Source organism: Podarcis tiliguerta (genome assembly GCF_965153285.1).
Source record: "Podarcis tiliguerta genome assembly, chromosome: 14".
Lineage (NCBI taxonomy): Eukaryota > Metazoa > Chordata > Lepidosauria > Squamata > Lacertidae > Podarcis > Podarcis tiliguerta.
The window spans coordinates 8,934,354-8,955,802 of NC_139547.1; the positions used below are offsets into that span (position 1 = coordinate 8,934,354).

The 21,449-nt window shown below is 46.0% G+C and overlaps 1 protein-coding gene across 4 annotated transcripts; it reads right to left on the reverse strand.

Moving 5' to 3' along the window:
• Positions 1-4,912: 4,912 nt before the first annotated feature.
• On the reverse strand, positions 4,913-20,588 carry PPCDC (phosphopantothenoylcysteine decarboxylase). Of its 4 annotated transcripts, none has more exons than XM_083413209.1 (6): positions 20,473-20,588; positions 18,316-18,444; positions 11,010-11,105; positions 9,178-9,306; positions 6,666-6,834; positions 4,913-5,241 (listed from the first exon to the last, which is right to left on the reverse strand). In XM_083413209.1, exons 2-6 carry the CDS (start codon positions 18,436-18,438, stop codon positions 5,156-5,158), a joined length of 603 nt encoding a protein of 200 aa, XP_083269335.1. In that variant the 5' UTR covers positions 18,439-18,444; positions 20,473-20,588; the 3' UTR covers positions 4,913-5,155. The 4 variants fall into 4 exon arrangements, with proteins under 4 accessions (XP_083269335.1, XP_083269337.1, XP_083269334.1 ...); XM_083413211.1 differs by lacking the exon at positions 20,473-20,588 and adding an exon at positions 20,245-20,382; XM_083413208.1 differs by lacking the exon at positions 20,473-20,588 and adding an exon at positions 19,444-19,527.
• Positions 20,589-21,449: the final 861 nt, after the last annotated feature.

A 21,449-nucleotide genomic window follows, 5' to 3' on the forward strand; every position in this document is an offset into this window, starting at 1 on the left:
TCCGGCGGCGCGGCAGCAGCAGGAGGCCCCATTAGCTAAAGTGGTGCTTCAGGTTAAGAACAGTTTCAGGTTAAAAACCGACCTCCAGAACGAATTAAGTACTTAACCCAAGGTACCACTGTATCTTAAATTGTAAAACAGAAAACTTAATAAAAATTAATAAAAACTATTAATAACGAAGATGCAAAAGCCATGCACACACATATCCTGATGTTCATTTGGGTGCATAGCTCCTCTGATGAGCAACAAAATATTTGACCAGCATGACATTTAGCGAAAAGCTCTCCACTACCATTTGTTCCACAGCAACGCAACTTAGGGCAGGGTAAAGAGGGCGCCCAGGCACTTTCCTACACAGGTGCTGACCAGACCCAGGCCTCTTCTGCTTCAGCAAGGTTGCTGCCTTGCATGTATTCAAGACCTGGTGGACTAGAAGCCAGAGAGCCTCTGGGGTTTGTGGGTTATTATTCTAGGACGATGCTGCTGACTCAGTACAGCGTTCTCACAACATAAAAGACAACTCCCAAGCTCTGTTTAAAGACTTAATTTGTCCTTAGCAAAGCAGGACAGGAGGCCTGGCAATGCATTAATTAAAACTCGGCTTTTTTCCATATACATAAAGGTCAACCCCGGGGGGAGATGCGGCCAGCTATTCATTACCACGTACCAAAAGTGAAGTCCACATACCCTTGACAGATACATCATCTTCTCCAGCGATGATAGTGCAATAATAATAAAAAAATTAATCACTTCCTTAATTATCATGAGCTTCCATAACACATTAACCAACATAAGCCTGCCCTGGGCAATCACAGCATGAGAAAGACTCTAATATTTATTTAGTACACCAGTCAATTTTTAGTTCCACTCGTTTAAATTTATTATTTTTTTCATCCCTTCTTTCAATATAAAATATGGTCAAGGCAGCTTACAAATAAAAGGCAAATAATAAATTCCATTGACTTGATAATATTGTAAGCAGTCTGTTACCACATAACTAACACCTTCCAGCTTCTTCAATCTGATCTTTTATTGTGAAAAGTCCATATCCATTGGCGACATAGCTGTCAACTTTCAGATTTGAAAATAAGGGATCAGTAGCCACAAAAATAAGGGATCAGCAGCCTCAACTGTCCCGGGGACAGTCTACGGGACATCTAACAATCCGGGAGAGCAGTAGGAAACAGCGCTGGAATAAGGGAATTTCCCGCAAAAAAAGGGAAGGTTGACAGCTATGATTGGCGATATTCTCAAGGATTCTGCTTCCACGGGTGAGAGCCAGAGTGATGTTTTCCTTTCAAGCAGGTTTTTGTATTTATTCCTTACTCTAAACAAATTTTTCCTGACTCCATAATTCAAGAACTCTTATATATTTCAGCTTTACCATACCATAGACATGCATGCCAGCCAAATTTTATGTCCTTCAAGATCTAAAATGTGTGCATTCTTCAACATTATCCACTACTTTAACTTTGTTTAATTCAATTCAATTCAATTCAATTAAGGAACTCTAAACTACCTGTTCTATCTATTCTACAGCGATATCTCGCAACATTTTCGTCTCCGAGTTGCTGGGTTGTCAGCCAAACAGAATGTACCTTGAGTCACACCCACCTGCTTAGTGGGGTTAGCCTGGGACCGGTTTATCGAGACTGAAACACCTCATCTAAATGGGTCTTCAAGTCACATGACAGAGCACTAGTGGTCAACCCACATCATGTGACCCTGTACCAGAGCCTCTCTTGGAAAAGGCAGAGAAGTGAGCAACTAGAGCAGGCATAGGCAAACTCGGCCCTCCAGATGTTTTGGGCCTACAACTCCCATCATCCCTGACCTGTTAGCTAGGGATGATGGGAGTTGTAGTCCCAAAACATCTGGAGGGCCGAGTTTACCTATGCCTGAACTAGAAATTGCAGCCCAATGCACACTTACATGAGAGTAAGTCCTAATGATGCCCAGAGGGGTTTATTTCTGAGCAAACATGAGCAGGATTGCACTTTTGAATGATTCAGCTCATACAACGGATACGAGTGACGGACACTTCCATGGAAAACTTACAAGAGCAATCGCATTAAAGATCAATTTCAGAGGTTAACTTGGGAGTTTTGCGGATCTGGCAATTTTTTGTGTGCACTGGGCAAAATTTGTTTTTGGGGGTTGCCATGCCTCCACCATCGGTGGCGGGAGGGCAGACACGACAGGGCATAGAATTCCTCAATGACGAAACCTGAGTAAAAGTGCATAGCTGCATGCTGTGTCCGCACTGCTATGCAACATGCAAAGCAGGGGAGTCTCCCAGGACTTTTATCTGCTTGGCCTCACTGGACATAGTGAGGCAAGCAAGCTTCTGTCAATATTTATAAATGCAGCTGGTCACCAATCTGCAAGGCCAGTGTGCAAACATCAATGTTGCGCATGCAAATTGTCAGAAAGCATCGCCTTCCCCTGGCCCTGAGCTTTGGACGGCAGCCATTGCACAATGCCTATAAAAACCCTCTTCGACGGCTCACATTAGATAAACAGGCGGCAGCAGCACTGCTGGAAACACCGTTGGTCCAGAATTGGTCCAGCCAATTCTGCCACAGAAAATCCACGGCTGGTTTGGCTTCAAAGCAAAACACGCATGTACATAGGGAGAGAGGAATTGTTTTATACCAGGTGAGACTATTCGTCCACCTACCTTGACAGGTAGATTCTCCCAGGAGACAGGACTTTCCCATCACACTTTTTGTCCCAGATCCCTTTCATTGAAGGTGCCAGGAATTAGAAACAGGGACTCTTTGTATGCAAAATACTTACTATACCTACTGAACTAATAGGAAATGTGTCTGGTCTTTTCTCCCATTTCCTGAGCAAAACTGTCTTATTCCCCAAGCTACTAGCACCACTTTGGTGGTTGGGGGAGAATACAGACACAATGCAGGCACTGGGTTGGCTCAATGGAGCTGATAGCAGAGATGGGGAGGGTGATCATCTGGTTGACACCCCTTGCCATGCCATTGCTCCAGTCAAAATCAGAGGTAGTCTTCCAGGGGGAGACTCCATCCAACTGTTTTGTCCCCAAAAGCACAAAGAAATATATGGCCTGTATAGGCAAAGAAAGTTGTGTCTACGGGTCAGCTTCTCAATTGCTGCAGTGAATTGGGGAATTAATCCAGCAGCAAATTTAGAATACAGTTTTACCTCAGGTTAAGAACTTAATTCGTTCTGGAGGTCCATTCTTAACCTGAAACTGTCCTTAACCTGAGGTACCACTTTAGCTAATGGTACCTGCTGCCGTCTCACGATTTCTGTTCTCATCCTGAAGAAAAGTTCTTGATCCGAGGTACTATTTCTGGGTTAGCGGAGTCTGTAACCTGAAGCGTCTGTAACCCAAGGTACCACTGTATACCAGGGCATTTTTTTGTCCTCTCCTAGTTAAGGCAAAGCAGCAGCTCTTCCAAGAGCTGCTGGGTGGGGTGATAGGGCAATGATGATACTTTTGCCCCCACAAGTTCAGTGTGGATCAGTGAGGGTCTTCTGTAAGGGGTTCAAGCCACCCAGGTCTTGGCTGGTGAAGGGGAAAAGGCACTGTATGCTTCAGGGTAAATACAGTGGTACCTCTAGATACGAACGGGATCCGTTCCGGAGCCCCATTTGCATCTAGAGGTAAATGTATCTAGTGATGGCACGTCTGCGCACACGCGCATCACTTTTCACAGTGTCTGCGCATGTTGTCATTTTGAGCGTCTGCGCATGTGCAAGCGGCGAAACCCGGAAGTAATGCGCTCCGTTACTTCCGGGTTGCCGCAGAGCGCAACTCAAACGCGCTCAACTCGAAGCGTATTTAACCCGAGGTATGACTGTAACCCATTCTCCCTGGAATTCCCTGCCATCTTCAGCAATGCCATCCCTGCAGTCTGAGAACCAAAGATTGAAGGCAAGAAATCAGCCTCCTGCGGCCATTGTTCCATCTAACTCCAATTGGTCATGGCTCTCTCAAGGCCACCCCTGACCTGCCAAGCTGCCGACTTGAGAAACCAGAGGCTCTTTCTGGACGCAAAGTTTGTGCTCCATCTCCGAGAGATGATGACCTATGGTGAATCTCATGCCCTTAACCCCAGTCCTCCATCCCCACGGAGGAAGTAGTGTCCCTGCAACAAGCTGGAAGGCAAGGTGGGGAAACTACAAAGAGCTTTTTATCTGTAGGAAACCGACAAGGATCCAATGTTTCTCTTGTGCGTAGCAGTTCAAAGTTTGCCCTTCATGTACGTTTTGTACCAGGCGCTCCTGTTTGTGCGGAACCTGCTTTGGTTTTAAATGCACTCTAAGGACACGAGAGCAAACTCTGCTGTGTTTATGTGACAGGCCACTGACCAGGCAGGCCAGTCCACCGACCCCACCTGACATTGGCCCACCGGCAGGGATCAAAGGGATAGAGACGGGCCTGGAATGGATCTCCTCCCACCATCCAATCCCGGACTGCACCACTCCAACTCTTGCGTAACAAAGCTGTTAATCAATTGTGAATGTTTGTTTAGCCCGCTTCTCAGCAAAGAAATTCCCAGGCCATCGCCCACCCCAGCCCCAAATCAAGGTGCCGAAAGCACTACACAGCGGTAGCGAAGCCTGACAAGACCTCTCCTGCAGAGGCTCTGTTTCCTTGTGCCTTTGATGTCAGCATTCCTGAACGTCAGCGGACATGCGGAGCAGCAAAAGCTAAAGTCATAGGGCCCCTAAGCAGACTTACTGATGGAAGCCTAACCCCAGGAAAGTTGTGAAACAGCTCCCATTCTAATCCTGTGAACTCCCTGGTGCAAAGGCTACAGCTAAGAAACCGTTATGAACCTCTACTACAGCTGCTTTCCTGACTTTTTATGAACACCCTCTCTTGTCCGCAAGGTAAATGCCACACCAATAAAACTGCCCGGCCTATTGTGAGTTTACAACTCCCTCTTCAAGCTGGAACAAGCATTGGGGTTGCACGAAAGGAATTACAGAGGATTGCCCCCCACCATCAAAACTCTCAAGTTCAAGTGCAGGAGGTTTCCAACCATGCAGAGACAGAGCTGCCAGTAAGGACTGGGTCCAGTTTTTGTGGTCTTCACTTTCCCTCCCTGCTCTTTCTACCTTCATAGTCCCAGAAGGAGAAAGAAATGCTGTCTGTTCCTGGGGATCAGCTATGTGCCGACAGGCCCCGCTCCGACAGGATCGCCTTTACTTCCGCCACAATGGTTGGCACTTCTGCCATGGCGCCACGACCTGTAAAGCGAGGACAGAAGCAGGGTGAGGCCAGCTCCTCCACAGGGAGAAATGCTTCTCTCCTCCAGCTCTGATCTCCAAGGCTGAATACGCCTTCCTTTTGACCAGGGATGGGCAACCACAGCCCTAGAGATGTTGCTGAACTCCAACTCCCATCAACCCCAGCCAGCATGGCTAATCATCAAGGATGATGGGAACCAGGGGCTTCCAACAACAACTGAAGGACCACCTTTAATCAGATAATCAAACTGATGGTGGTGATGATGGTGATGATTAATTGAGCTTATATACCGCCCTATACCTGGTGCTGGAGGAGACTCTTGAGAGTCCCATGGACTGCAAGAAGATCAAACCTATACATTCTGAAAGAAATCAACCCTGAGTGCTCACTGGAAGGACAGATCCTGAAGTTGAGGCTCCAATACTTTGGCCACCTCATGAGAAGAGAAGACTCCCTGGAAAAGACCCTGATGTTGGGAAAGATGGAGGGCACAAGGAGAAGGGGACGACAGAGGATGAGATGGTTGGACAGTGTTCTCGAAGCTACCAGCATGAGTTTGACCAAACTGCGGGAGGCAGTGGAAGACAAAAGTGCCTGGCGTGCTCTGGTCCATGGGGTCACGAAGAGTCGTACACGACTAAACAACAAATACCTGGAGGTCTCAGGGCGGTTCACAGAAAAGATCGCAACGTATACAATCAGAATAAAAACAACAACCCAATAACACGCCCCCACCACAAAAAAACCCACGTTTTAAAAGGGCATAGGATCACATCAACCGAAGGCCTGGTTAAAAAGGAACATTTTTGCCTGGCACCTAAGTGTGTATAATAAAGGAGCCAGGCGAACTTCCTCAGGCAGAGCATTCCACAGACAGGGTGCCACTGCAGAGAAGACCCCGTTCTCATGTTGCCATCCTCTGGACCACTCAAAGAGGCGGCACATGAAGAAGGGTCTCAGACGATGATCTCAGGGTCTGTGTAGGTTCATATGGCAGTCCTTGAGGAATTGCGGTCCTGAGCCATTTAAGGCTTTATAGGTCAAAACCAGCACTTTGAATTGGACCCAGAAACTTAATTGGTAGCCAGTGCAGTCGGACCAGGATAGGTTTAATACGCTCCAACCATCTTGCTCCAGTGACTAACAGTGCAATCTTAGACATGTCTGCTCTGCGGGGCTCAAGGGGAATTACTCAGAGGTATATGCATATAAGATTGCACTGTAAATATTGGAAGCTTTCTTCAAAAGAATGTGTAGCAATTTCTGGATGTTCCCGGAGTGACTCAAAGGAGCCCAGCAGCATCTTTGAAATGCAGCATGGGAACCAGCCCACAGGGGCAGGGTTGCGTACCTCCTGCCATCCCCATAATTTCATTTAAAGGGAAGAAAGGATGAAGGGAAAGTGAGCTGGCTATCGACCAACCTTCGTCTCCACAGATGAGTTTCTTCACAATGCAAGGAATCTCCACGTAGCCAAAGCTCTTGAGCTGATCCACCTGCTGAGCAGTGATGGGGTGCTCCCACATGGCGGTGTTCATGGCGGGGCAGAAGAGCAGCGGCTTGCTCAGATCCCAGGCGCGGATGACGCATGTCTGCAAAGGCAGGCAAAGCATTGGACAGCCTCTCTTGCCACATGGGTAGTGCACCTGCACAAAGGCAAGCCAGGAAGGAAGGGCCCATCCCAGTCCTTGGCTGACAAACTAGAAACGACCACAGGTGAGTCATGCTACTGTTCGCTGGGGCTTCGGGGCCCAAAGCCCCCCAAAGCGATGAGCAGCATATTAATAAATTGGCTCATGGCAATAGCTGAAAACAATTCATAATGGGGGGGGGGGGAGAAACAGCAAAACAAGAATGAAATATGAGAGGTGAGTTGAGTATCGAATGCAGCCAAGAAGGAAGTAACAGAGCTTAGTTGGGACATATCTCACTGAAAAGCTTGGGAAAATAAAGCAGTTTTCAACTGGCATCTAAAAGCCAACAAATGTAGGCACCTGGGACATGGCAGTCCCAGAGCTTGGGTGTCACCACAGAAAAGTCCCTGTCCGGAATAGCCCCCACCCCAGAGTCGTCTTCATCTTAGTGTGACTCAGAGTAGACCCACTGAAAATAATGGTGCTATGATAGCCATGCCCATTAATTTCAATGTGTCTACCCTGAGGATGGGGACGCGGGTGGCGCTGTGGGCAAAAGCCTCAGCGCCTAGGGCTTGCCGATCGAAAGGTCGGCGGTTTGAATCCCCGCGGCGGGGTGCGCTCCCGTTGCTCAGTCCCAGCACCTGCCAACCTAGCAGTTCGAAAGCACGTCAAAGTGCAAGTAGATAAATAGGGACCGCTTACTAGCGGGAAGGTAAACGGCGTTTCCGTGTGCGGCTCTGGCTCGCCAGAGCAGCAATGTCACGCTGGCCACGTGACCCGGAAGTGTCTCCGGACAGTGCTTGCCCCTGGCCTCTTGAGTGAGATGGGTGCACAACCCTAGAGTCTGTCAAGACTGGCCCGTACGGGCAGGGGTACCTTTACCTTTTTACCCTGAGGATGACGAACACTGGATACAACCAAAGTGCAGGCATGGTCATATGGAAAAAGGTGATCCTTCCGATTCCCTCGTCCCAGACCATTTAGAGCAGCCTTCCCCAACCAGGTGCCCTCCAGATGCTTTGAACTAGGACTCTCATCAGCCCAAGCCAGCACAACTATGCTGGCTGGTACTGATGGGAGTTGAAGACCAAAACTTCTGGAGAGCACCTGGTTGGGGAAGGCAGGCTTGGGGCTTTTAAGGGTCAAAAAAGAACTTGGAAGTATTGCCTAGAAACATGGTATTAAATTCATAGGATGGAATTCAACTACACTAGACCTACTGAAATTAATGGCTCTAACTTAGCAACGTTCATTCATTTCAGTGGATCTACTTGGAGTAAAACTTAGGTGAACACTACTCATAATCATCATGTAATCATTAGTACCCGAAAGATCGTCTCACCCCATATATACCCAATTGATTGCTGTTCTCAGTAGCTGAGGGTCTCCTGCTGATTCCATCTAAACAGGAAGTGCTTTCCACACAATGTAGAAACTGGGCCTGTACTATGGTGGCCCCTTCTCTTTGGAATAAAAAAGTAAAGGGACCCCTGACCATTAGGTCCAGTCGTGGCCGACTCTGGGGTTGCGGCGCTCATCTCACTTTATTGGCCAAGGGAGCCGGTGTACAGCTTCCGGGTCATATGGCCAGCATGACTAAGCCGCTTCTGGCAAACCAGAGCAGTGCACGGAAACGCCGTTTACCTTCCCGCCTATTTATCTACTTGCACTTCAACGTGCTTTTGAACCACTAGGTTGGCAGGAGCAGGGACCAAGCAACGGGAGCTCACCCCGTCACGGGGATTTGAACCGCCAACCTTCTGATCGGCAAGTCCTAGGCTCTGTGGTTTAACCCATAGCGCCACCCGCGTCCCTTTGGAATACCCTCCCCTTAAAAAGGCACCATATCTATTGCCTCTCCAGTGCCTACAGAACACTTTCCTCTTTCAACAAGCCTTTTAAGTAGAGATCTTTCCCAGTCTGCACCTGTATCGGAAATATTTTTCAATATGTTTTTGCTGTTTTATCTCTTGTTGTTTACCATCCTGAGCACCTCTGGAAAGGGCGGAATATAAATTTAATAAGATATTATTTGCATTAAAGGAAATTAAGTAGCTGTATTCCATCAAAAAATGATGAAATGGGCACACAGGCAAAGAACAAGGGCATGGAGGTATGAATCTGAAGCAAATTATTTAGTTCTTTGCAACACATTCTAGGATTTCCAGTTCAATACAAGAAAGTGCAAACCCGAGCCTCAAGCAAATGGACAGATAAACAGAAGCTTGGCAGATACAGGCAGGCATCAGTGATGGGGACATCTGCATGAAGCGTCAGACGAAGCTTGCAGAAACTCACCAGTAAGTTGTCGCAGAGGCCACTGGCCATTTTGGCCAGGGTGTTTGCGTCCAGAGGAGCCACCAGCAAAAGGTCAGCCCAGCGCCTCAGGTCAATATGCAGCACAGGATCCTCACGCTTTTTCCACAGCTGCAGAAAATACCCTCAAATCAGGGAAATCACCTGATATGTTTAAGTACATTGTATGTACAACACACTAACAGACACTAAGCCCCACTGCATGTTGCAAGAAGGCTATGTGGAATGTTTAGGGGCAAGGGAAATTCTCACCTTAGAAAAATGTAGAACAGAGACAAAAGGACAATACGAGTAGACTCTCCGTGCCCTTATCACAACAAAAAAGACTGATACTGATGAATTGGAAAAATAAAAATGCAGCTCTCTTCTACAGTATGATTGAAGACTTATACAAACTCGCAACGTTTGAACAACCTGCATATAAATGCAGACTTGCCATGGACAAATTCAATGATATTTGGAATCCATTCTTACAAATACTGTAATAGGTTAAGATCTGGTGAAGTATAATAACAACTTTGTAAAGTATACAGTTTTGGGGGTTTCCCCCCTCCCCCCCTTTACTTTCCCTTCTACATGGGTACTATTTCTCTTTTTCTTTTTCTCTCTTTTATTTACGTCCCACCACGTTTAGTGCACATATAGATATTTTTTAACTTTCAATCAAGAAGAAATTTTAAAAAGAAAAAGAAAAATGCAGAACAGAGACAAGACACCCTCTCTCTCTCTCTCTCTCACACACACACACACACACAGAGAGAGAGAGAGAGAGAGAGAAAGAGAGAGAGAGAGAGAGAGAGATTCCATGGCGGGGGGGAAACACCTCTATCACGCAGAACATCCTGTGCTCTGTAAAGTTGACATGGCACAATTAGACCATACTTGCAATTCAAATAATACCAGATGTGCCATGCAGGACGCTCTGCCACCTGCCCCGAAGGAAAGCAAATTCCAAAGGTGAATTCTGCAACCTGAGAAAGTTATTATCCTTTTGCAGAACACTGTCTACATAAATGGGTATTGGGGTGCAAGCCAGATCCCCTTTCAGCCAAAGCTCTATCCAGAAGTTCAGATCTGCTGCATGCAAAGAATCACATGAGGGAGGCAGCACTCTAGCTCCAACCCCTCCATCACTCACCCAGTCGCCCTCCAAGAGTTGGACGGCTAAATGTAAGGAGACTGCTCTATTGGCAGAGGATTCTCAAGTGATTTACAACTCTGAACTTCCAGGGTCCTCAATCATGCAGGGAATCTCCACACACCGAAAGGGTTGCCGGCTGCAAAGGGATGCCCTTTCAATATGGGAAGGTGCTTAAACCAGAGAAAGGGATGCAATCAAGAGCGTAGAGGCAACGGGCTCCTCTCCTCTCTCTCCCTCATCATGCGAGGCCTGAACACCTGAAGACGCAAGCAACACTTTGCTGTTTACAAGAGCATAGGTGTGCAGGCAGGACACTCGCAGCCCTGCAAAGGCTGGCATGAAGTGTGGCAAGGAGCTTCTGAGCAGCCTTTTGGGGGTGGGCAGGAATGAATCAACAGTCTCATTTTCTCTACTTCACACTCTTAAAAAAACCAGTATGCTTCATTTTTTAAAAAGGATGCCGATTTTGGAGACGTGCTGTAGAGCATGTGCTTTGCCCTACACATGCTGACATCTCCAGGTAAGACTGGGAGAGAACCCTGCTTGAAATCTTGCAGAGCTGCTGCCAGTCAGAATAGGCAATACTAAGTTAAATGGAGACCAGTGGTCTGACTCGGTATAGGACAGCTTTCCATGTTCCTAACTGAAAAGTTAAGTGGCATTGAACACCAACCTGCCATTCATCAGAATCGCTGTAGAGGGTCACAGGGACCTCCTGGGGGTTATAGAAGTGCTTTGCGTTCTCAGTAGTCACCACCCGCACTTCCACCTGGAAAGAAAAAAAGGGGGGGGGAGCATGGAGAAGAAGGAAAGAAAAGAAGCCATTCGAGATAAAGAGTTTGACTCTTTTGAAGCTTAAGTTGTATTTGTATTCCACTGAGCTAGTGGAGGTGCAGTAGATAGGGCCACAGAACCAGATTCCAAGCGAAACACATCTGAAAATTTAATTCCCATCAGCCTTGCAATTAAGCACTCGCCTGACTAGGTAGGTGAAAAGGAACTGGCATTCAGGTGAGGGAGCAGGCTGAAGGAGGAGCAATGGAGCAGCACCTCCCTCTGTGCACAGCAAAGAACTGCAAAGGGTTGCTGACGAAGGGATGGGATTCTCCATGCCTCTTCAGACAGTCCCCAGCAGGCGAGAACATTTCTCTGCAGGTTAAATCACTTCTGTGGACTTGGTTCCAAGGCGGATTGAAATCACGGCGGGCCAGGGTTAGAGAACCATTTTCATACCTTCTGGGGACCACGTGCCAGTAGCGAGGAAGGCTAGTGGTGAAAATAGGCACAGAGACAAGTGTGAGTGTTACCTTCGTACAACAGATTGGCTTTATCTTTGTAAGGTAGGCTAGTCTCAACATATTCCATCTAACGCCCAGACAAGCAAGAAGCGTGAACAGAGTTCGAGGACTCAAGGAGGGTAAAAAGCAAGGCCAGAAAGGAAGGTGGCTGAGGAAAGTGTTTGGTAGGGAGAGTCCTGGAAGCCCAACAGAGATGTCTGGAGGGTAGGATTCAGCCCCTGGGCTGAGGTTCCCCCTGTAGACAAATGGCAAATACGTATAAGCTTGTGACCACGATAGAAACGTAGCACAAAAGAATAATATGTCCATGAAAGATGAAAGAGAAGTATATGAAAGACTGCACTGTACTAAAGCATAAGGTGAATATGACTAATATATACAATTAAGAATGCATAGGATTGCATAATGCAGAAAGAACAGGGAATTGAGGGACAGGACAGCACAGTATATTTTCCAAAAACAGCAGTAAGTTGAATACTGCCATCCTTCATTGCCACCTCCTATACTGGTACAGAATCTTTCTAAGGCTCCCACGGTTACCTGGGAGTAAGTCCCAATAAGATGAATGAGACTTATTTGTCTGAGTGTGCATGTATAGCATCTCACTATAAATTCCTAGTTGTTCTAACATCCCGCCATTTTAACGTAAATATCAAATGAAATGCATAGCTACCAATCAAGAGCAGACCTGAAGAAGAAGGAGAAAGATTCATGTGGGTCTCAGGTAAGAAGTAGTGAAACACAGAAGTGGTCCTCTGGTGAAAACTAGGAAAAATCTGAAAACAGGTCTCATTCCAAAGAATCAGAAGGAAATGCAATGCCAAAAAGGAAGCAATAAGGACTGACGAAAAAGAACAAAACCTTCAGTCCTGGAAAACAGAAGCTTTCCAAGAACTACTCCAGTGTAAACAGTACCCGGGGCATGTATAATAAGCAAGAGGGGAAATCAAAACTTGAAGCCCTTTTCTTCTCTGTAAGAGAAATGGCAAAAAACTGGAGTCCAGAAAAGACCCTCCCCACAACTGCCTTAAAAACAAAGTGAGATCTGGTGAATATATGACTTCTCCTTTTCTATACTTTCCTTTGTCTATCTTTCTCAACCCTCCCATAAGTCACTTTCCCAATTAAAATTCATTTCTGTATAGATCAGAGTTGGGAAAGCTGTGGCTGGACTCCAAGTCCCATCAGCCCCAGCTAGCACAGCCAACGGTCAGGGATGATGAGAGTTGTAGTCCAACATCTACAGCTCAATTGCCAGGCTATGAAAATTTTGCAACATCATTTAGACCAGCCTTCTCCACCCTCCGGCCCTTCGGGCGCTGCTGGACTAGAACCCCCACCAACCCCAGACAGCAAGATCAATGGCCAGGAATGATAGGAGTTGTTGTTACTCAACAGTATCTGGAGACCACAGGGCTGGGGGGAAACTGAATTGGACAAGTTTCCCTTTGTTTGCTTAAAGCAGGGAGACCGGCACATTATAGGTGTCTTATCAGGGAAACATTCCAGGCCAAAGCCATGAAGATTTCCCAGCTGCTGCCGACCAAAGAGAATGTACAACATTGCTGTTGTTGTTCATCCTAGTCCATTATTTAATGGCGGAACAGGGCCAGTTAAAGCCATTAATCAGCCTCCCTTGCATTCCAGCATCAAGGTCGAGGGAGGCTCAGTTCTGCTATCCAAGCTGGAATGTAATCATGACTGTTGATGAGCAACATTCTGGACGCAGGAAGCCTTTTTCTTCCCAGTATGCCAGAATCCAAAGAACCAGATGGACTTTCTTAGACTGCAATCCTATATACAAATAGTCTTTATATTGTGGGGGGGAGGGAGAGAGGGAGGGGGGGCACCCCCGGATTGCAAAAAAGGAGTCTGATGGCACATTAAGGCAGGGATGAAAAACTGTGGCACTCCAGGTATAACTGGACTACAGCTCCCATCATCCCAGGCCACTGGTCAGGCAGGCTGGAGCTGACAACAGTTGGAATTCAACAACTTCAGGAGGGTTGCAGGTTCTAACCCCTGGATTAAGGCATTTCTTCAGGTATATTTTGTATGCATGAAAATTTATCCCCAGTCTCTGCAGGCAGTTCTGCACAGGAACGCTTCCTAGCAGGTAACAAATGAAGCAGCCACTGGAATCATAACTCAACAGGAGCTATCTTGAATCAACTGACAATGTATTTGGTTTCCCCATCAGTCTTTAACTGCAAACGTTTATGCTAGTCTTCGCCAACCTGACATTGTCCAGATTATTTCAGACTACAACTCCCATCATTTCCAACCAGCACACGGTGACGGGGGCTGATGGGAATTGTGGTCCAAAATGTTTGGAGGGAACCAAGTTGGCTAAGGATGTTTTATGCTAGAATAAGCAGGAAAAGGGCTTCATTTAGAAAGATCTCTCTCCTGCTTCCTTCTCAAACAAAAAAACCCTTCTTATTTATCTAGGAAATGACCTTTATGTGTCTTCTGGTGTATTATCTGGGAGGTGAGGGAAAGAGGGAGTTTGAGATGATGCACACAGGTGTATTATGAGGTACCATCTCAGAATAGCTATTCCCCATTCTCACTCTTACAGGAATGAATGCCGCTTCTAAGATAATGCTTGCCACCTGCTGTTTTATAAGTACTGTACTTGTCTTTAAAATAACTTTTAAAAATGAAATTTTGTTGCCATATTAATTGGGGGGATGGGAGCTTTTAGTGAAACATACTTCCCATGTATTAACTAACAAGCAAACTATTATACCTCTAGAAACTATACAGCCCTCTTTGGACTGTGAAAGTATTTTTAAGGGCAGGGGTTCACAATGCCACAAAAGGATTTCACTGGTGTCCCTGGACTCTGAGCTTTCATTACTTTTTAAAAGTTTTCCCTCACACAAGTCCCCACTAGATAATCTATGGTAAATTGTATAAATTTGTGCAATCGGTGTACCATGAGGTGGGTGCACTATATTTAATTGGGGGCAGTTAGCAGGAGCGGATCCGCTGCATTATTAATTGGTGGTATTAAGTGGTGGGTCTGCTACAAGTGGCAACCACAAATAAGTTTTTGTGTGGAAGACCTCTGAGTGCCATTCAATTCTGGCTAACAGACACCATTCCTAAGCGTCAGAAATCTTCAATTCTAAATGTATGTCTTTTGCACTGTTATAAGAGTTCTAAGTTCTCAAATATAGAACAAATATTCATAAATGCACACATATCTAAATATATAAACCATGTGTCTGAAATAGTACAGGAGAGCAATCCTGAAGCCATTTTGACTCTCCCAATAACCTCAAATATTCCTCTGCATTAAGGGAGGCAAATGGGGAAGGCCTTCCCATTGTCTTTTCACTTACAAATCCTGTCTTAAGGGCGTATTTGTGTATGAATAGGGTGAGCCAGAGTGGGACGCGGGTGGCGCTGTGGGTTAAAGCCTCAGCGCCTAGGGCTTGCTGATCGAAAGGTCGGCGGTTCGAATCCCCGCGGCAGGGTGCGCTCCCGTTGCTCGGTCCCAGCGCCTGCCAACCTAGCAGTTCGAAAGCACCCCCGGGTGCAAGTAGATAAATAGGGACCGCTTACTAGCGGGAAGGTAAACGGCGTTTCCGTGTGCGGCTCTGGCTCGCCAGAGCAGCGATGTCACGCTGGCCACGTGACCCGGAAGTGTCTCCGGACAGCGCTGGCCCTTGGCCTCTTTGAGTGAGATGGGCGCACAACCCTAGAGTCTGTCAAGACTGGCCCGTACGGGCAGAGGTGCCTTTACCTTTACCTTTTAGGGTGAGCCAGTGACCTGGATTCAGGAACTAAAGTATCCATCACAAAAGAATGGCCAGGCTCCCCAGAGTAACATTATCAAGTATCCTGGCAGACAGGATTTAAATACCATAAATATGATAATCTTTATTGTCATTGTCCCATACAGAACAACGAAATTGAAAAAACCTACATCAGACATTCAAAAACCAACAAGCCCACGATCCCTGCTGTAGATGCCTCCTATGATGCATGTATGATGATTTTAGGGTGCTCTTTGGCTAAGGGGGTTGGGCAATGTCAAAAGCCTTTAAAGGTTCCTGCATACTTTTGTTCAGGATCTCTCCCTCCTTGGAAGGAAGGGAGGGAACTCTGTTGCAACAGAAAAATAAATATCTGCCTTGCTTTCTACTGGATCCTGCCTCCATCTATTTTTCTCTGACCGATCATGGACTTAGGGGACTCCGAGTCCCATGGGGAGTTGGGCAGCAAACCCCAATTTTTACATCAGCACCAAGCCGGAATCTTGCACACCTCTGGGTTTAACGGCACAGTTCTCCTGTTGGATGCAAAGTGTCCTGTGTTCAGTTAATAAGTAAGGCTTTTAAAAGAAAAGACACATGCATGAAGGAAAGAACAAGGCTACAGCCACTAGGAACAATGGCTTTCTTGCCTAGCTTGCAGACTTCCCACGGGCCTCTGGGTGCTGACAGTGAGAACAGGATAGGGGACTAGGTTGTCCATTGGCCTGATCCAACAGGGTCATCTTATGTTATTAAGGCCCTGGAGTAAAGACAGGTCACACCTCAATGGAAGGGCCAAAGCTTGTTTTACATGAAGAAGGTCTCAGGTTCCCCACCATTGCCTGGTGAAAGGATCAGTTAGCAAATGATGGGAAACACTTTCTCTGCATGAGATCCTGGAGACACAGGAGACACAAATTGCTTGGCCTGGGGTAAGCCAGCTTCCTATGAAAACAATGTATTTTTTATAGTGCTTAAGGTGCCATCAGACTTTTTTTTGTGTGTGTGCTAGTTGAGGGTTGTATTTCAAGCAAATATTTGGAGTAGTAACTCATGAACCAAGTCCCTCCCATGAGCTACAGTAGTCAGCCATGAATTCGGGCATCTCTAGTAATTGCAATTAGCAAAGGATTCTTGAAAGTTATATTACAAGAAAGGCACCAGGAGAGCAATGAAATTTCTCAGATGAAGCACAGTACACCTCTTCCAAAAGATGCAGTCTAGCATCCATTCAAATGGAACGCAAATCATCTTAGATGGGCATAAATAGGTTCACAGGTTACTGCAAAAGCCCGGGCTGTAACCTGAGCCTAAAGAGGGGGGGGGGGGGGGACACAACTTATTAAACCCACTCAGCCTTGGCTAACAGTGACATCTACCGGTCAGAGGCATTACTACATACAACAGCTCAAGGGATGATATAGCCGCAAAGCATGTCTGTTCCCATGAAACCTCCCAACTCTATTCAGAGCAGCCTTCCTAAACCTGAAATGCATGAGATGTAACATGACAGAAAATCCTGGGATCTGGATACCTTAAGGCATGGGTAGGCAAACTAAGGCCTGGGGGCCGGATCTGGCCCAATTGCCTTCTAAATCTGGCTTGTTTTTACATGAGTAGAATGTGTCCTTTCACTTAAAACGCACCTCTGGGTTATTTGTGGGGCCTGTCTGGTGTTTTTACATGAGCAGAATGTGTGCTTTTATTTAAAATGCATCTCTGGGTTATTTGTGGGGCATAGGAATTCGTTCATTTATTTGTTTTTTCAAAATATAGTCCGGCCCTCCACAAGGTCTGAGGGACAGTGAACCAGCCCTCTACTGAAAGTTTGCTGACCCCTGCCTTAAGGGTTGCTTTAGCCTGTGCCTTCTGATCAACATCAGAGGCCCTGTTCTGTCACTGGGATATGATCTCTGGCCTCTGCCATTATTATTAATTACCTGCCCTTCACCCTGAGGTCCCAGGGCTGGTTACAACAATTAAAACACAACATTAAAAAAGTAAAGGTAAAGAGACTCCTGATCATTAGGTCCAGTCGTGACCGACTCTGGGGTTGCGGCACTCATCTTGCTTTATTGGCCGAGGGAGCCGGCGTACAGCTTCTGGGTCATGTGGCCAGCATGACTGAGCCACTTCTGGCGAACCAGAGCAGCACACGGAAATGCCGTTTACCTTCCCGCTGGAGCGGTACCTATTTATCTACTTGCACTTTGACGTGCTTTCGAACTGCTAGGTTGGCAGGAGCAGGGACCGAGCAACGGGAGCTCACCCCGTTGCGGGGATTCAAACCGCCAACCTTCTGATCGGCAAGTCCTAGGCTCTGTGGTTTAATCCACAGCGCCACCCGCGTCCCAAAAACACAACATTAAAAACAGTTTAAAACAACTTACGATCACAGAAGATCAAAAGGGTCCTAAAATATACACCTAAAGTTTCAAAAGTCAGGGTAAAAGAGCCTGTCGTCTAAGGACTGCTTTGCATGTGTACTTAAAAGGAAGAAGGTCACCAATCCAGATCAGAGGATCCTGCTGAGGTTACTGGTGGCTGAATTTGCTTGCTTTCCTCTTCCTTCACAATTTATTTTGTATCATGTTAGTGAGTCTGCAGGTAGGGGACTACAGTATCTTTATCTTTTAAACTCTACAGAGCACTTCCAAACAATTTTAGACATGTTACAGGCACTAATCAAGAACAATAGGTAGATGAATTGGATAAATGTAGCCTAGAGATGTAGGAAATATATTTTTGCTGCGGCTTGTTATGTTCTTTTACATAGTGCTTTGAGAAACTCTTTGCCTAATTATAAAGTCAGTTCGTGCCAATGCAAAAGGACACAAAGAAAAAGAAGCAACGACCCATTGTAAATACAAAAGCCAGCAATTTACTCACATCAGCCCAGGTAACAACGACTCACCCCAGGTATCTTTAGAAGCTCTGATACAAGAATAGGCAACTTTAAAGCAGCCACACTTCCAGTAACACCAACAAGGATGTGAGTGTTCTTCTGCATGGGATCCATTTCAATCTTGGGAACCATCACATTCTGTATGCAAACAAGAAAAACATGGGACTGTTGTTGCTTTCAAACATCATTTCAGGAATCTGTGTAGGGCCAGATTTTGTTTATTTATTTCCTTGATTCCGTGTATGAATCACTTCGCATAAAATATTTGAAAGGATATTTTACTTTCAGTAAGAACATCTTCAACAAAAACAATTCTATATGAAAAAAGTACTCCATATACACAACTAAAAGCAATTCCATATGTAAGGACAAGTTCCAACACAGTGGCATAAAGGTTTCCACTTACCTGTTGAAAAAGGAAGGTCTTCAGTAGGGACTTGAAAAGACAATAGAGACAGTGCCTGTCTGGAGGGAGTCCCAAAGGATATATACTACCACGCTAAAGGCCCAATTCCTATATTGTATGGAATGGACCTCCTGATGAGATTATATCCTGTAGGGCATAGTAATCTATTGGATATATAAGGAGTGAGCTGATCTTTTAGGTATCCTGGTCCCAAGCTGTATACCGCTTTGTATACCAGAACCAAAAGCTCAGACCTCGCTTGCTAACTAATTGGCAGCCAGTGCAATTCTTTCAACCGCAGTATAGCACAATGATGACAGTCAGCCCAAGTGAGCAGTTCAGGCACTGCATTCTGCACTAGCCGCAGCTTCTGGGCCAACCTCAAAGCCAGCCCCACATACAGCACACTGCAGAAACATAACCTGCAGGTTACCAGCACAGGGACAACAGTGGATTCAATGCACAATGACTTACTAGTTTACTTTACTACAAAAAATGAGAAATTCAGGGCCAAACACAGGCTAAGCAATCTCTGAAATGTCAGGTGTGTATAGAAGGAGAGTGATGGGACTGCAGGACCTCTCCATGTAGTCTGCTGAACTACATAGAGGAATTTTTGGCTGCTCTCTTTTAAATCTTTCCATTCAATCTTTTCATTCCATTCCAATAACTCCATAACTAGGATAATATCCAGCTCATTAAAGACATACAAACTTTGGAAAAATACATACCTGATGAATGTACACATCAGGCTTGAACATTGAAGCATGGTGCTCCAGAAAATGGACAAAAGCTGACATGCCACATTTGTGCAACTAAAGGGAATTCTAACCTCCATATTTTCTAGAATGTGTGGCAGTGTTAGAAACTCAGAAATATAAGCTAGGCACCAAAAGGATGTCTAGTTGTCATTTGGGGGCAAGATAGACTGACTGTGGTTGAATTATCTTTTCAGCATGGGAACATTGCCTTGCAAATCAGCCAACGAAGGGGGCAAACCATGACAACTCAGAAGTAATCCCCACTCAATTCAGAGGGGCTTACTCTTAGGAAGACGGGGTGAGGATTACAGGCAAAAGTGCCACTCTCCTTAAAGCCTCTTCACTCCTACAGAAGAGAGGAACCAGGCAGAGGGCCTTCTCGGTAGTGGCACCCGCCCTGTGCAACGCCTTCCCTTCAGATATCAAGGAAATAAACAGCTATCTGACTTTTAAAAGACATCTGAAGGCAGCCCTGGATCGGGAATGTTTTAATGTCTAATGTTTTACCGTTTTTTTAATGTGCTGTAAGCTGCCCAGGGTGGCTGGAGAAACCCAGCCAGATGGGCGGCGTATAAATAATAAATGCTGATAAGTGACAATATAGCCCTCCCAGTCTTTATTACGCCTTTCAGCAGCCACGCCATGTGCACACGGCGAGGAATACATGTGTATGTATATATGCATGTCATGGCGTGTTTGATCCGAGGATGGATCAGATCCCCAGGTAACCATTATCTTGGCCCGATCCCTCCCTCTCCCAGTCTGGCCTACCTCACAGGGCTGTTGTTCGTGAGACCCAGGCTGCGATCCTAACCGCGCTTGTCTGGGAGTAAGCCCCACTGAATTCAAGGAGACGTTGTTAGGATTGCAGCCTAAAACGGGGGGTGGGGGTGGAGAGAACGGGGTACGATGCCCTCAGCCCCCTGGAGGAAATGCAACTAACATTAAAAAGCATATAAATAAGCAGCGACTCTCGATACCCCCTTTCCCCAAACTCACCTGAGGGAACGAGCCGTCGTCGGAACCTTTCAGCGAGGGACGCAGGAGCACGGACACTAATGGAAAAGGACCTTCCGCTTCCTAGACGGCCGCTGCAGGCGCATTTATTTGAGCGGTACTCGGAAAACCACTTCCGCTTCCTTCCATAGACTTACTGGACAGACTGACGAACTGTGCGGCTCAACTTCCGGTTCCTTTCTCGAACGAATGTAACCATAGACTTAAATGTAGAGTGGCGCGCAAGCGTCAACTTTTACTCCTCCATTCCCCCCCACCCCCAGGATAGAGGAAGCAGCAGGTGCTCATGGCATTTAATGGATGATTCCAGGATTTAGGAGATTTTTTTTAAAAAAAGGAAAGAAAGAAACAAATCAGCCAGGTGTTGTATCTCTTAATCCTAGCATCTCTAAGGGCAGCCTGCATAGGACATAGGAAATCCCACAACTATTTTTAGTTAGTTACTGATTTTTTTTATTCGCAAATTTAACAAAGAAACAGAAATAAAATTAAAAATACTATTTAAATACTGCTAATAATAACAAAAAACATAGCAATCATCTGTTCACAAGCTGAATTCAATAATCATTAGTACATACATCTTAAGTTACTATAAGCCCTCCAAATGCCTATTAATTCTGTTCCTGCTCACAATCCATCTTAAGACTGAGACCAATGCAGACTTTATGGCTTTAACGCCAAACCAGTCTCCCCCCCTGCCCTCACCACCTTGCTTAACACCAGGCTTTGATGATGAGTTCTGTAGAACTCAAGACATTTGTTCACTATTTTGTGACATTTTAATTAGCCCAATAAAGGTACTGAGCTACTATGGACTTTGGAATTCTGCAAGGGGCCACATTCCCTGAATAGCCAAGCTTCTTTAGATCCCAATGCCAACATTGAGCAGGGCCAAAATAAAAAAAATAAAAAAAATGGGCAGAGCAGCAGACATGTCTCTTACATTTGGGCAGTAGGCT